The sequence below is a fragment of the Salvia hispanica genome, chromosome 3, assembly GCF_029641045.1.
Source record: "Salvia hispanica isolate PSC_SH4W2 chromosome 3, Shi_PSC_v1, whole genome shotgun sequence".
NCBI classification, from domain to species: domain Eukaryota; kingdom Viridiplantae; phylum Streptophyta; class Magnoliopsida; order Lamiales; family Lamiaceae; genus Salvia; species Salvia hispanica.
In genome coordinates, this window is record NC_142694.1 from 31,732,313 (window position 1) to 31,744,375 (window position 12,063).

Sequence of the window (12,063 nt, forward strand, 5' to 3'; positions counted from 1 at the left end):
CCAAGCTCAGAAATTCTATCCATTTGCCGACGAACAAATTCAGATCAATTCCATTTATCTGAAGAAATTCAGATCCAAATTCGCATACTCTCCATCACAAGCATGCCTTAAAATCTTCGCGTTACTTCGATCGATCTATCCTCACACAGTTGGATTCCTTGAGCATAAGAGCATCGGATTATGCATCCGGCGCTTTCGATCTACTCTCCAACACTCACGCGCCCGCGTATGACGTCGTACTACGGTGGATCGTCTTTTCATCGCCGGAAACATCTTCAGAAAAGTGATCGTCGCGGTAATTTTAGTAGTTAACGTTTTGCTCGCCGGATCTTAGCTTATTTTTCGCTTTAGAACGCTTTGGTGCTGTTTTTGTCTGTTCCGACGAGGTATTATTAATACTATCGGTAAACCAGTGGTGGATCTGATTTTGTTGGCAATCGAGCTTTCTCGATTGAACGGTCTTCCGTTTTTCCTGTGGATCGAGCTCGTTTTGGAGATATTGAGGATTCTCGGCGGTTTTTGGATCGGTATAAGGTAATTTGTGGATGAGGATTTTGTATTAGCTTTTACATTTGTGATATTTGTTCATAGGGAATAACGAGTATAACACACACTCTTCTGAGAATTAGATGTTTCATATTCTATTCTAAATATCTGGTGAAATCGATGCCTGCGATATCCTTCTTTTTTTTTTTGCAATACTTATGACTGATTGCCAGCAAAAGGTTGTTCCAAAACCTCATTAGTAAGAATGAGTTAGATCTAATTGGTTGTGTGAACTATGGAAGGATTGGTTTCAAAGTGCTAATTGTAACCTAGTTTTAGCAAGCCTTGAGGTGACTCGGGAATTACGAGTTGATTGAATCAGTGTTTCTCTGCTAGTATGTGGAGGTAATATGTGGATTGAACGATTATCATATACAGTGTACAATTATAATACTCGCACATCTTCAAAATTTGGGTGTGTTAGTTTAACTTTTCTTAGACATTGTCTTCGTATATAGTACTAGCTTGTTTATTTGCCTCCTACTGTCCTACATATAATTTCTTGGTTGTGCTTGGCATAATTACAATTAATCAACTTTGAATTCTGTCTTTTTCTACAGCTCTTCTATTCAGCCTCAATTGTGGATGGAAGGTTCTGTTCCTAGTGATATGCTGGCTTTCCAACAATTAAGGAGCAACACTGAGTCTGTGACGACTCCTGATATCCAAACTCAATATGGTTCAGGGGATCTTTCTATGAATGATCTGAAAGTGTGCTTGGATGAATTTGTAAGTGTTGAAGATTTGGCTGGTAGCAATAGCAAATGTGATTCCAAGGACTCAGACGAATTCAGTGACAATCTTCCCGACTCTACATCTTCTGCTGTAAGTTTTTCGTGCGGCGTCTTTGCTATGCTTATGAGTTTGTGTTACTTCTTATCTATATCTTGTGAAATTGAAACACTATTGTATCAAGCTAATATCGTATACTGAATTTTGCAATGCTTAATTTACGACGTTTTATTAGTATTTTAGGATCCCTTCCCTGTTTCCCAGTTCATCAGATAACTTGTTTTTCTGTTACTACTTTGTTACTGTTATTTGTGAATTCTGCAGGCAAGCATAGTAGCTCTTGCCTTTCTTTTTCAAGTATTTTAATGTTCTTGCTGCGTTATTTCCTCCGGTGGTAGTGGAAAAGCACTGGATTCGAAATAAATATGCCAAGGCCTGTGCGCGTATATATATAAACATCGAAGGGTTACTCTTGTGAAGATATCGTTAACAGTTGCAATTTTCTCTTTGTTATTCTTTTTGATGTTATCGCTCTCAGACTCTGTCCAAGCTTGCATCTGCCATGAAAGGTAGCCGTGAAAAGCAGGGTATACCGCCTAAGAAGCTGTCCGTCACTTGGGCACCTGATGTCTACGATCCAATTCCGACTTCGGTATCTCACGTGCCATCGAGCAGGAATCAATACATCCGCAACAATTATAGCAAGAAATATGGGAAGAACAAACAGAGAGGTGGTGGGAAATCCTCGCGAGGGGGCAAGGGCAAGGACAAGGACAAGAAGCAAGCTCGGAAGAATGGCGGGACCACCACCAAAGTCAAGAGCGCGGCTAGCATCTCGGAGCCCAAGGTAGTTATCACCGGGTTCAATGTTATCAGCACAGATGCATTCTGTGGAAGCAGCTTTCTCAAGGAATCGGCCCAGAATTTGCACTTCCCCGTCGCGGAGGCTATGCGATGATGGGCATGTTTTCTGTCTCTCCCCAATGTAAATAAATAAGTACTCGTTATGCCTTAAAAGCTTTCTACTAGCTATGCTTGCAAGACTTCGGAATTTTGAGAATTGGCATTTGGCCTTCAACGAATTTACATGGATTTTTGTTTGTGATACGAGTATTGTAAATTCATGGACATTATTTCAATCCATTCGTGCTGAATCGACGTAGTTTTATATACGAAAGAAAAATGAACGTAAGCTAGTACTGTTCGGTTTGATGAATTAAATAGATTCAATTTCACGTAAGATTAAATATTAGTCTTTGCCTTCCTCTCAACAATTAATTTGCTGTATTTTGGAGTAAGTCAATCTCTGGAAAAGTTAATCTTCAGCGATCGAACAAACATATATAGTAGTATGAAAATGTACATTGCATCACTATAATCCAACACAACACAAGTATAGCGTTCGAAATGCACAAACAAATGTAGTGAAACAAAGTATTTGGCCTTCAAAAACCAACTATTCTTTTCCTGCATGCGGATAAAAAAGGGAAGCGTGCTCGAGGAAATTCTTTCAACATTCTGCATATCTCTACGGCAGCACGATGCAGCGTGGTGTATCATCCCCCGATATGATAAAGACATACCAACTCCTGAGAAACCTGACCGCGGTGCTATAGTGTGAAAGCTCACTCCTGTCGAAAACTTACCTCTACATGTAGGTGGAGTGCCTCATGCATTCGTGTGCTTTCAGATGACTGCGGCACATCTAGATATCCACCGTGGGATGTGAGACTCGCTCATTATCAGCATCTGCTGCACTCCACACATCTCTCGAGAGTGTTCACTATGGCTGTACTTCCTTTTCTAGTAAAGATGTCCCCTTGAAAATTGTTAGCTGAAAGTCTCTCGTGTACTTCAGCATCTGCTCAAGGAAATTTCAGTTTATTAGAGCCTTATCAAGTAGTGCTTTTACAAGATTCGACTCGAGATTAACAGATGCATGGAACTGTTTCGAGCCTTGAGGTCAGTTTTCTTCAGAAGTGTGACAGAATACAGATGCAACACTGGTGACTAAAGTAACCACCATGGATAAGAGACTTACTTTCTCATGGCTCGTTTTCGTGAAGCCTAGCTTATTCAGCCACATAGGTTCAGCTTCCTCGGCCGCAGGGAGTACCAGGTGTTTCACGGTCATAGATGACAGGAATATCTCGATGCACGAGAACAACGCTTGAAAATATCCCTATATTTTAATGACAATAGTTATATCACTGTCGAAGCAATCACAATATCACATTAAACAAAACCTAGTCACAAAAAATGGAGCTTTCAGCAGTTTAATCGGAATTCCTGGATAATCGAATTATTGTTTTGTTTTTAGTCAACAAGGAAACAAAAACACTGACTATAGCAGGAATCCTTCACTACATACAAGAAGCTACCAGAGTGTGCATAAACAAGGTCCATCACCCTCACCCGACCAAAATAAAGAAAAAAGAAAAATGGCCCTTATACGCTCATTAACAAAACATGGAATGACGGATGTGTTTGATGCTGGACATGAATTCTGAGCAAAATGCGAGAAAATGCAAGAGACAAGTGACCTGTCTATTAGAAAGAAAAGGCCTCTGCTTTCACACGTTTCAAGTAAAAGAGTGTGCCTAAACTTACTTTTCCTTGATTTTCTCTATCGGTAGCTACCAATGGAAGTTCAGCAACATCCTTTCCAAATATCCTGACGAGAGCAGCTGATACAACAATGGAGCTGCAAGCACCAAAGAATATGTTAACTTTCATGGGTAGTATACATAGCAGGACGAAAAACTACAAGGCAGTTGAGAACATCAACTCACTTTACAATTAGAACCACACAGTACATTCCACTGAACTCTTGCCCAGATATGTTCCTCCTGCATACATGTGCAAACAATATTATTGGTGGATTGACTGATCATCATTAACCAAGAAAAAATCGGGTACATATAAATGGGAGAGTTTAACTTACCCATACACCATAACTGGGATAAGATCCCGACCAGATTTTGCAACGATGGGGTCAAAGCATTCCTACAACAATACATTCAGATTGAGGCATAAAACCAGTGTGCAATATGTACCACGACACAATGTTTATCATCCTGCTATACTTTACATATGTCAATTCAATCCTCATATGTATTAGGCTGACATCGATATTTTGGCTAGCTAAATGCTTTAAAAAGCACTGACACAAGAGGCTTCTTCCGGTCAAAACATATCTACTGTTGTTAGAAATAATTAACCTAAAATGTATTATTGGCCCTCAACCATTCAATCGTCACACATGGAAAACGTATAATTGTTCACATATTCAAGTTACTATGGAAAACACACAGATGCACCCTGGCATAAAATATTTAATAAGTAGCCAATTAAGTTGCAAAGATGGTTAAGATGATGTAATGAGTATTTGACTTCAAACACAGTGCACATATCAGCTAAATAAGGGAAAACATCTTGTAATGTTAGATGGGAAAGCTTACGCGAAAAATTGCTGCAGCTCGAGAGAGCAACATTAGATGCCCCGGAGCTCGACTTTTTCCACTCAGAATGCACCATTGGATTTCATTCATATACATACCATTCAAACCAATTTTTGCATGCTTCTTATATAGTGCAGATGACACTGCAGCTGGAACTAACTTGGGCTCCCCAGAAGCCGAACTTCGCAGTGCTTCAAAGATCTTATGGCAGTCATCACAACAAAACCATTTATCCTCAGGTAGTTCCTGCCACCATATATTTGAGCATCCATTAACAACGAACTGTCAAAAACAGCTCCTTGATGAAAAGTAGTTTAAATGCTTACTTTCAGATCACACATCTCAGACTCACGTAAACAACCAACGTGATATTCCCTCTCACACTAGACAACAAGAGAAAAATGGAGTCATAAAACATAAAAAGGATATGCCATAGACAAAGTAAATGACCAAGAAATATCAGAATAGATGTCCAAAAGTAAGATGATGAATCAAGTCATACTTGATCACATATTATCACTGTTCGGTCATCAAACTTTGCAGCACTGAAGTCCTGTGACCTAGAAAGCAGAAGACAAGAATCAGTTTATAGAACTATAGAAATTTGCCTAGATAGGCACACGCACTTCAGAACAACTATTGGAGGTATTAAGATACGAAGTTGTGGAATGACGTGGTTGGTTACAGGAATTGCAGCTAAAGAGAGATATCAGACTAGAAAAATGAACTTTTTTTTAGTAGTACATGGATTAATCTAGAATAGATACTTCAGATAAGAATGCTAATAGCAACTGGTTTTTGCCATGACTAACAAGATGCTGAGAAAATTATACATCTCTCCCTATTTGTTGGGAGTCCTCAGGAGCAGAAAATGGCAAGAATCTGAATGCAATCTCGGTAAATAAACTACAAATTCGGTTTCTAGGTTATATGAGGAAGATAATCCGCGAAGAAAAGCTACTTCCTTAAAACAGCTATTCTGACAAAGAACTTGCTATAGTAAACAGAAATAGAATATAACCAACGCAATAAACCTGCAGATCACACAGCCACCGGGCTCGAATTCTGGTGCCTTTACCACTCTCGTTAGTCTAAGGATAATTGGTCTTGATTCCCCAGAAGCTTTTCTACCAGAACCAAGTCTATCCTTGCAATGCGGACAATGCCAATCATTTTCTGGGGGACACTGTAAACCTAAACAATCTGCAACAATTTCGATAAAAGGGATCACAAAACGTGAAACTAACCCACAAGCACAAATTGAGTACATGAAGAAATTGAAAAAAGGGAAAAAGGAGAAACGAACCAGCATGAAAAGCTCGAGGGCATCCGTTGCATAAAATAAGTTCACCTCCATCTCCGCATACTGCACACATATCATCACTTCCACTAGATGGAAGACTTTGGCCATTTGCGAGCATCAAGGCTATGTCATGAAGTGTTAATCCAGAGGACGTATAGATATTACGGTAGCTGTAAAAGAATAGAAATCATATTTCTGACACCCGATGGCACGTGTAATATACATTCTAATTTTTCAAAAGCAACTCACGGTTGACGTTTAGCTGCCCATCCAGCATGAGCCTCGAATTGGGAGGGACTAATCTGTTTTTAAATAAAAGAATACATGTGATGTGTTTCTTGAGCTAGATATATTATAACAGATCACATCTAGTAAACAGAAATTCCAAATACACGGATAAATGGACTTACCTCAATGTTACAACAACCACAGACTATGCCATTTCCCTGCTTGTAACCCCCGAGAATCCTCTGTAAACAGACAAAAAAAATGTCTTAGGTTATATGGTGAAATCAGAAAAAATGAGTAGATCTGAATGAAAGTGCTATACAACCTTTCCTTTGGAGTAATAAGCCAAACTGGTGCCATCTGGCAGTCCATCCGGCAAAAAAAGCAATTTGTGCAAATCATTGTCCCTATTGTACATCAGTCACTCATCAGACCAAGGCCTTGACGTCAGACAAGACCTACAAAGAGCTGTGTACAGAAAATTAGAAAGATGTATGATAATAACAAACTTGCCTTTTTTTGTTGCCACCTTCTGTTGTCTTCTTATGTCCCCAAAAAGAGCCAGAATGTCTTGGCCTGCATAAAAAATGATACTGAGCACCTGATAAAATTGCGCTAATATGAGAAATAAGAGGCGGCAAAAATAGAACAAACTTCTTGACTGGACGTTTCTGCTCAACTAGTGCCTCTACATAGCCTTGCTGATTAAAGGGTGTTGAACGAGAATAAAGATATGCATCCGGATAAGTGATGTCTTCAGTAGATGGTCTTGCAGAGCTGGAAAATTTCCCATTACAGTGTGAGTGAGAGTATGAATGATAAATCAAAATATCCAATAAGCACAACAACTTACTTCAAAGAGGTGCATACACATAAAAAAAGATTCTATGAATTTTTATTGAAAAATATGCAGCGCGCATACCTGGTGGTGGAGTGTGACATGCCTAAATACTGGTGTGCGCTATCCCCACAGGCTACATCATGTCCACGTACGAGACTTGCTGCAAAATTTTAGAATGCAAAACATCAGAAACTAAATATTGACAGGGAGGAATTGCAATAAATTATCATCTTTCACATCCAAAACCTTGATCGCACATTTTATGTCTTGCAAGCACTAAAGAAAAAGTGGTTGTGTCATAAGCCTGAGAATGCCACCAACTAATTGATTGTCACCCCCCTCTATTTTATAGCAATTTAAAATATAAATCGCTTGACTGATGATAAATAATAACATAGGAGGAGAACAATCTATAAGTAAAATACAGATTTTCTCAGGTGAGATTTGGATGGGTAAGTTGTTAGAAATGGCTTGTCTTAGTCATTTTGAAACATTTGTAACCCTCATTCATAACTGTCATGTAACTCATGATCACCTCTTCCACTTACTCCAGACAAGAAACCTAATATGTGCAATTCCCAACTGTCCCCAAAGTAATGGTCCCCAACCAGATCTAGTCATCAAGCATGAGAGGTGTACTGGTTGCGGACTAAGATGCCAGACTAGATGACATATTCAGTCAACCATCAAATATAAGAGAGAAATGTAGGTGCACTTGCGATAAACTGCCTGGAAATACTCAAGACCTATAATTCTGAAGTATGCACCATTCAAAAGCAATATAAGATGAACTTTCTCGTGTAAAGAACAACAGTCTGTTTCAGTGATATTCAAATAGAAAAGGGAAACTTCATTGGAATTTTACCTTTCCAGAGCTGATAGTACTCCTCATTTAAAGAAGGACCTGCAACAGCTCTTATCACTGTATCTACTGCACTGAGAGGAACAGTTTTCAGTTCTTCAATTATGCTGTAAATCGGCTTCCCATTCTCCAAGTATATGTGATTATTTGGATGGCTTGTCTTGCTACCAGAGTGAAGTTCAAACTCGTATGCACTCACCACATGCTAAAGCGAATTTGCAAAATTAGAACAGACAAAACAACTGATCAAGAGAAACAACTTAACTTGCAAATATGACTTACTTTTGAGAAGTTGCAGATGCAACAACCACACAAAAATCCACCACTTTTTATAATTCCAGGAAGCTCCTTCTAGCAATAAATAGAAACAGAGTTAACGCCACACTGGAATAAAACTGAAGATTAGCATCAAATCTAACAAAGCACAACTACACCAACTACATACCTCACCAGACATAGAAATATACTTGACTCTAGCTCCTTCCAGTATTCCAGTGCACAAAAGCTTCTTAACATTCGAAGGGTAACTATCTGGAATGATTTTCTTAGACATCCTCAGTTCCATGTTGGGAGCACAAGAAGAAGGACTTCTAGGGTGAAGACACTCTCCATCAACCATGCTTGATTTCACTTTTGAGTTCTCTAAAGCAATCATGTCGCCATTGCGAAAGCCATGCATAGATAAACCATCAGCAGTCGACACGGATATTTGATTATCATAAAGGTCTTCATCAAATTTGTCATCAGCCAAGGGCTTAGAAGATAGGTCAGTATCACACTCATCTTTCCGTTTACTGAATTTAAATGTTATCTTTCTAATACCAGTGGGTCTAACATGCTTTGGAATTTCAAGAACCACACGAGCTGTAGAAACTGCTTCCAGTTTACCCTTACTGTGTTCTTCTTCACAAAACTTTCCATCAGTGAAGGAATTCCAGGAACAAGCTGATGTAATCTCTCCACAGCCACCATGTTCCCCACCAAGCACATCGAGAGGTTGACTGCTAATGGTCAGGCTTGAGGTAACCTGTTTTGGAGATGGATTGGGGTCTGAAACTTCAGAATGCAAATCATCATTGGTTGGTTCTTTCACTCGATCGCTGTGATGTATCCCCAAACCAGGATTATTTTGTTCGTCTTTCACTTCATTGCTATTAGAATACAGCTCAACCTTACCATCATCTAACTGTTCCACTGCATGATTCACTGCACAAGGGTCCATCACGATGTCATTCAGTACCCCCCTTGTCTCCGTATCTCCAGCGTTCTGTTCTTCCTTTGCCACGTCTTTCATGCAATGCTCCTTCAATATTTCACTATTATGATATTCCACAGAGGGTTCTAGCTCTGCACTACTTAAAACATCATTTGCACGAACCCCTGCAGAAGGTCCAAATGCAGCATAATTCACAGATTCTCTCAGCTGAATTTCAGAGCATGATTTTGTCTGAGCGCCATTCTTCGCGTGGCTTTCATAAACTAATTCACTGTTATTTGACAACACGTCAACAGAACACGCTAATTCAGTCTCGTCGATCACCCCTTCAGTTACCTGAACGTCATAAAACACAGACTCACTTTCACCATCCATAAACTCAGCAGCCACACAAGGCATCACCCTAGTATCACTGAACGATTCATTTGCTTCTCCCTCCACTCTTGACTTGCCTTCAGCACCATCCCCTGCCGGATGCTGCCCGTTCTCTGAATCAGTCCTCAATCTACTGTTCATTTCAATCGCATTAACAAAACAACAACCATCCAAGCTCCACTCCCCTCTCTCCCATCCACAACTCTAAAAACTCAGTAGCGCAGTCTGCATCACCAATTCAAATTTATGAAAAAAACAACAACAAAAGACAGACCGCAACGGTGTGAACAAAAAAGAAATTAAAAGCACAAACTATCAAATTTGACGGTATTCGAAAAATACCAATCAAATTCAGCTCCAAATCCACTCAATAACACAAATATTAATAACTACGCATTCATTACGTAATCCAACGTCCGTCAAATCCATACACCCAGCTCAATCGATATAATCTCCGAAATTGCAAATTGTGAAGTGAGTTTAAAGCAACATACGCATGTAAACGGACCTTTTTAATCCAATAAAGCGGGAAATGGAAGTGAAATTCAATCAGTCATCGAAAATAGGAAACTCCGACAGATCTGGTGGCTGCGTCAATTGTCCAATCCGAAACTCCAATTGTAGAACGTCACTATGAGCATAATAGTCGAGAAATCACAGATCTACAATGGAAGGAAGGAGGAGAAATGTTAGGGTTTTGGGTATTGGTTGTGAAATTTTCTGTTATTTTTGAGAAAACTGAAAAGTTGGATTGGCGGTATGGATTTACAGATTTTAGTAGAAGCAGTTGAAGTTGATAATTTATTATTTATTTTTTATATATGGAAAATAAGTTATTACTTGTCATTTAAGAATTGATGAGAGTGGAAAAGTAGTGGGAGATGAGAGAAATTTGAGGGCACGATTTAATTTGTTATATTATACTCTAGTTTAATACAAAAACTATAGGAAAAAGGTGTAGAATATGAAGTTTGTATATTGATTTCATATGAAATATAGATTTATTATAATGGACTGTGAATTTCAATTATGAAAAATAAAATTTTTAATTACGGGCATACTGAAATGATAAAATTAAACAGGATATATATCACTAATTTTGTATTCTCCTTTCTCGAAATCATACCTATTTCCATGTAGTGGGGTATAATAGCATTAGTTAAACAATTTATTCAATAAAGTGCTAAAATAAAAATTTACTATTATAATGACCACAACCAAAAAATCCGATGGGGGCCACGCTTTGTGTTTCCACGCGCCACGTGGTTGCTTACGTGATCCAATCTAGAGTTCCGTGTCCGGTTTTCTCTCCAATTTTGATTTAATCCGTTGTTTCCAATTTTGATTTAATTTTAATCTAGAGTTCACCGGCAACTTTTCCTACTCCACCTCTCGCACATAAAATATGATGTGTGCACCAATTTCTTTGAGCATTTTTCATCCGCATTCTTAGCTAAGAACACGGAAGTAGGTTCGGATCCACTTTTACTTCTTGTCCTTAGCTAAGAACACAACACCCATATCCGTGCTCTTAGCTAAGGACAAGCTCAAGGATCCCACCATTCTATTATTCAATTTAAATAAAAATATTTTCACAATATTAAATTGCATTAAAAATTTAAAATTACATAATTAAAATCTGAAAAAAATAAAAATTACATAATTAAAATCTTAAAAAATAAAAATACATAATTAAAATCCTAGAAAATAAAAAAATACATAATTAAAATCCTACAAATTAAAAATTACACACATGGAAGACTAGTCCTCTAACTCCAATTGCCTCTTGAGACCCCGGATCATTTGCTCATGTGTTGCAAATTGATCCGGAGTCATCTTAGACGTATCGTTCAAATAGAGTTGACCCAAGAGGGTCCACAACGTGTTGTTCGGGGGTGGAGGAGACACAAAGGGAGTGGGGGCGGGGGTGGATGGAGTCGAGGCGCGGCGGCGGGTGGTCGTCGCCTTATTCTTTCCTTGCGGCCGGCGGGAACTGCTCGGGCCAGCGTCGGGGCTACCCAAGTTAGTTCTGGCAAGTTGGGTAGCCACATCATCGGATGCGCCGTCGGATAGGGCTACAGACCTCGATCGTTTGCTGGAAGAGGATGCTACTATGCCGCCCCTATACTTCGGATGTAGGCGCCCCTCCTGCCAACAATCGAGGTATTTGAACGCTTTGAACTCCATGCGTTGGTAGGTCGCCAAGGCGGTAGTAATGATGCCGAGCTCGCTCGTGCCACTCCCCGCCGACCGCTCTTACTGGAGGTGATACCCCTAGAACTTACTGATTGCCTCGTTGCATCTGAACATGCAATTGCGCACCATACTATCATTGTGATAGATGGTTCCCCCCGGCCGGGTTTCATTGTAAAGACGAGTGATGCGCCACCAATACGTTTCCCCGGTTTAGTTCGTGCCAACTTTTGGATCTTCGAAGACTGCCAAGTAGGCATTGAACATCTCCATCATCTCACCCGGAGTGTACGGGGTGCGGGTGCC

The 12,063-nt window shown here is 39.5% G+C and overlaps 2 protein-coding genes across 3 annotated transcripts; one reads left to right on the plus strand and one right to left on the minus strand.

Moving 5' to 3' along the window:
- The first annotated feature begins 3 nt into the window (after positions 1–3).
- Positions 4–2,385, plus strand: LOC125213926 (uncharacterized). The gene is made up of 4 exons (XM_048114724.2): positions 4–295; positions 414–534; positions 1,107–1,371; positions 1,817–2,385. The coding sequence occupies exons 1-4, from the start codon at positions 181–183 to the stop codon at positions 2,234–2,236; spliced, it is 921 nt and encodes a 306-aa protein (XP_047970681.1). The 5' UTR covers positions 4–180; the 3' UTR covers positions 2,237–2,385.
- Positions 2,386–2,585: 200 nt separating this feature from the next.
- LOC125213925 (uncharacterized) lies at positions 2,586–10,339 on the minus strand. Of its 2 annotated transcripts, none has more exons than XM_048114722.2 (20): positions 10,073–10,339; positions 8,419–9,789; positions 8,256–8,321; positions 7,977–8,178; positions 7,193–7,271; positions 6,925–7,047; positions 6,784–6,846; positions 6,596–6,677; positions 6,453–6,512; positions 6,292–6,344; positions 6,046–6,212; positions 5,774–5,942; positions 5,242–5,299; positions 5,066–5,122; positions 4,740–4,985; positions 4,223–4,284; positions 4,071–4,127; positions 3,889–3,982; positions 3,320–3,460; positions 2,586–3,139 (listed from the first exon to the last, which is right to left on the minus strand). In XM_048114722.2, the coding sequence occupies exons 2-20, from the start codon at positions 9,703–9,705 to the stop codon at positions 3,062–3,064; spliced, it is 3,144 nt and encodes a 1,047-aa protein (XP_047970679.1). In that variant the 5' UTR covers positions 9,706–9,789; positions 10,073–10,339; the 3' UTR covers positions 2,586–3,061. The 2 variants fall into 2 exon arrangements, with proteins under 2 accessions (XP_047970679.1, XP_047970678.1); XM_048114721.2 differs by having other exon boundaries at positions 8,256–8,324.
- Positions 10,340–12,063: the final 1,724 nt, after the last annotated feature.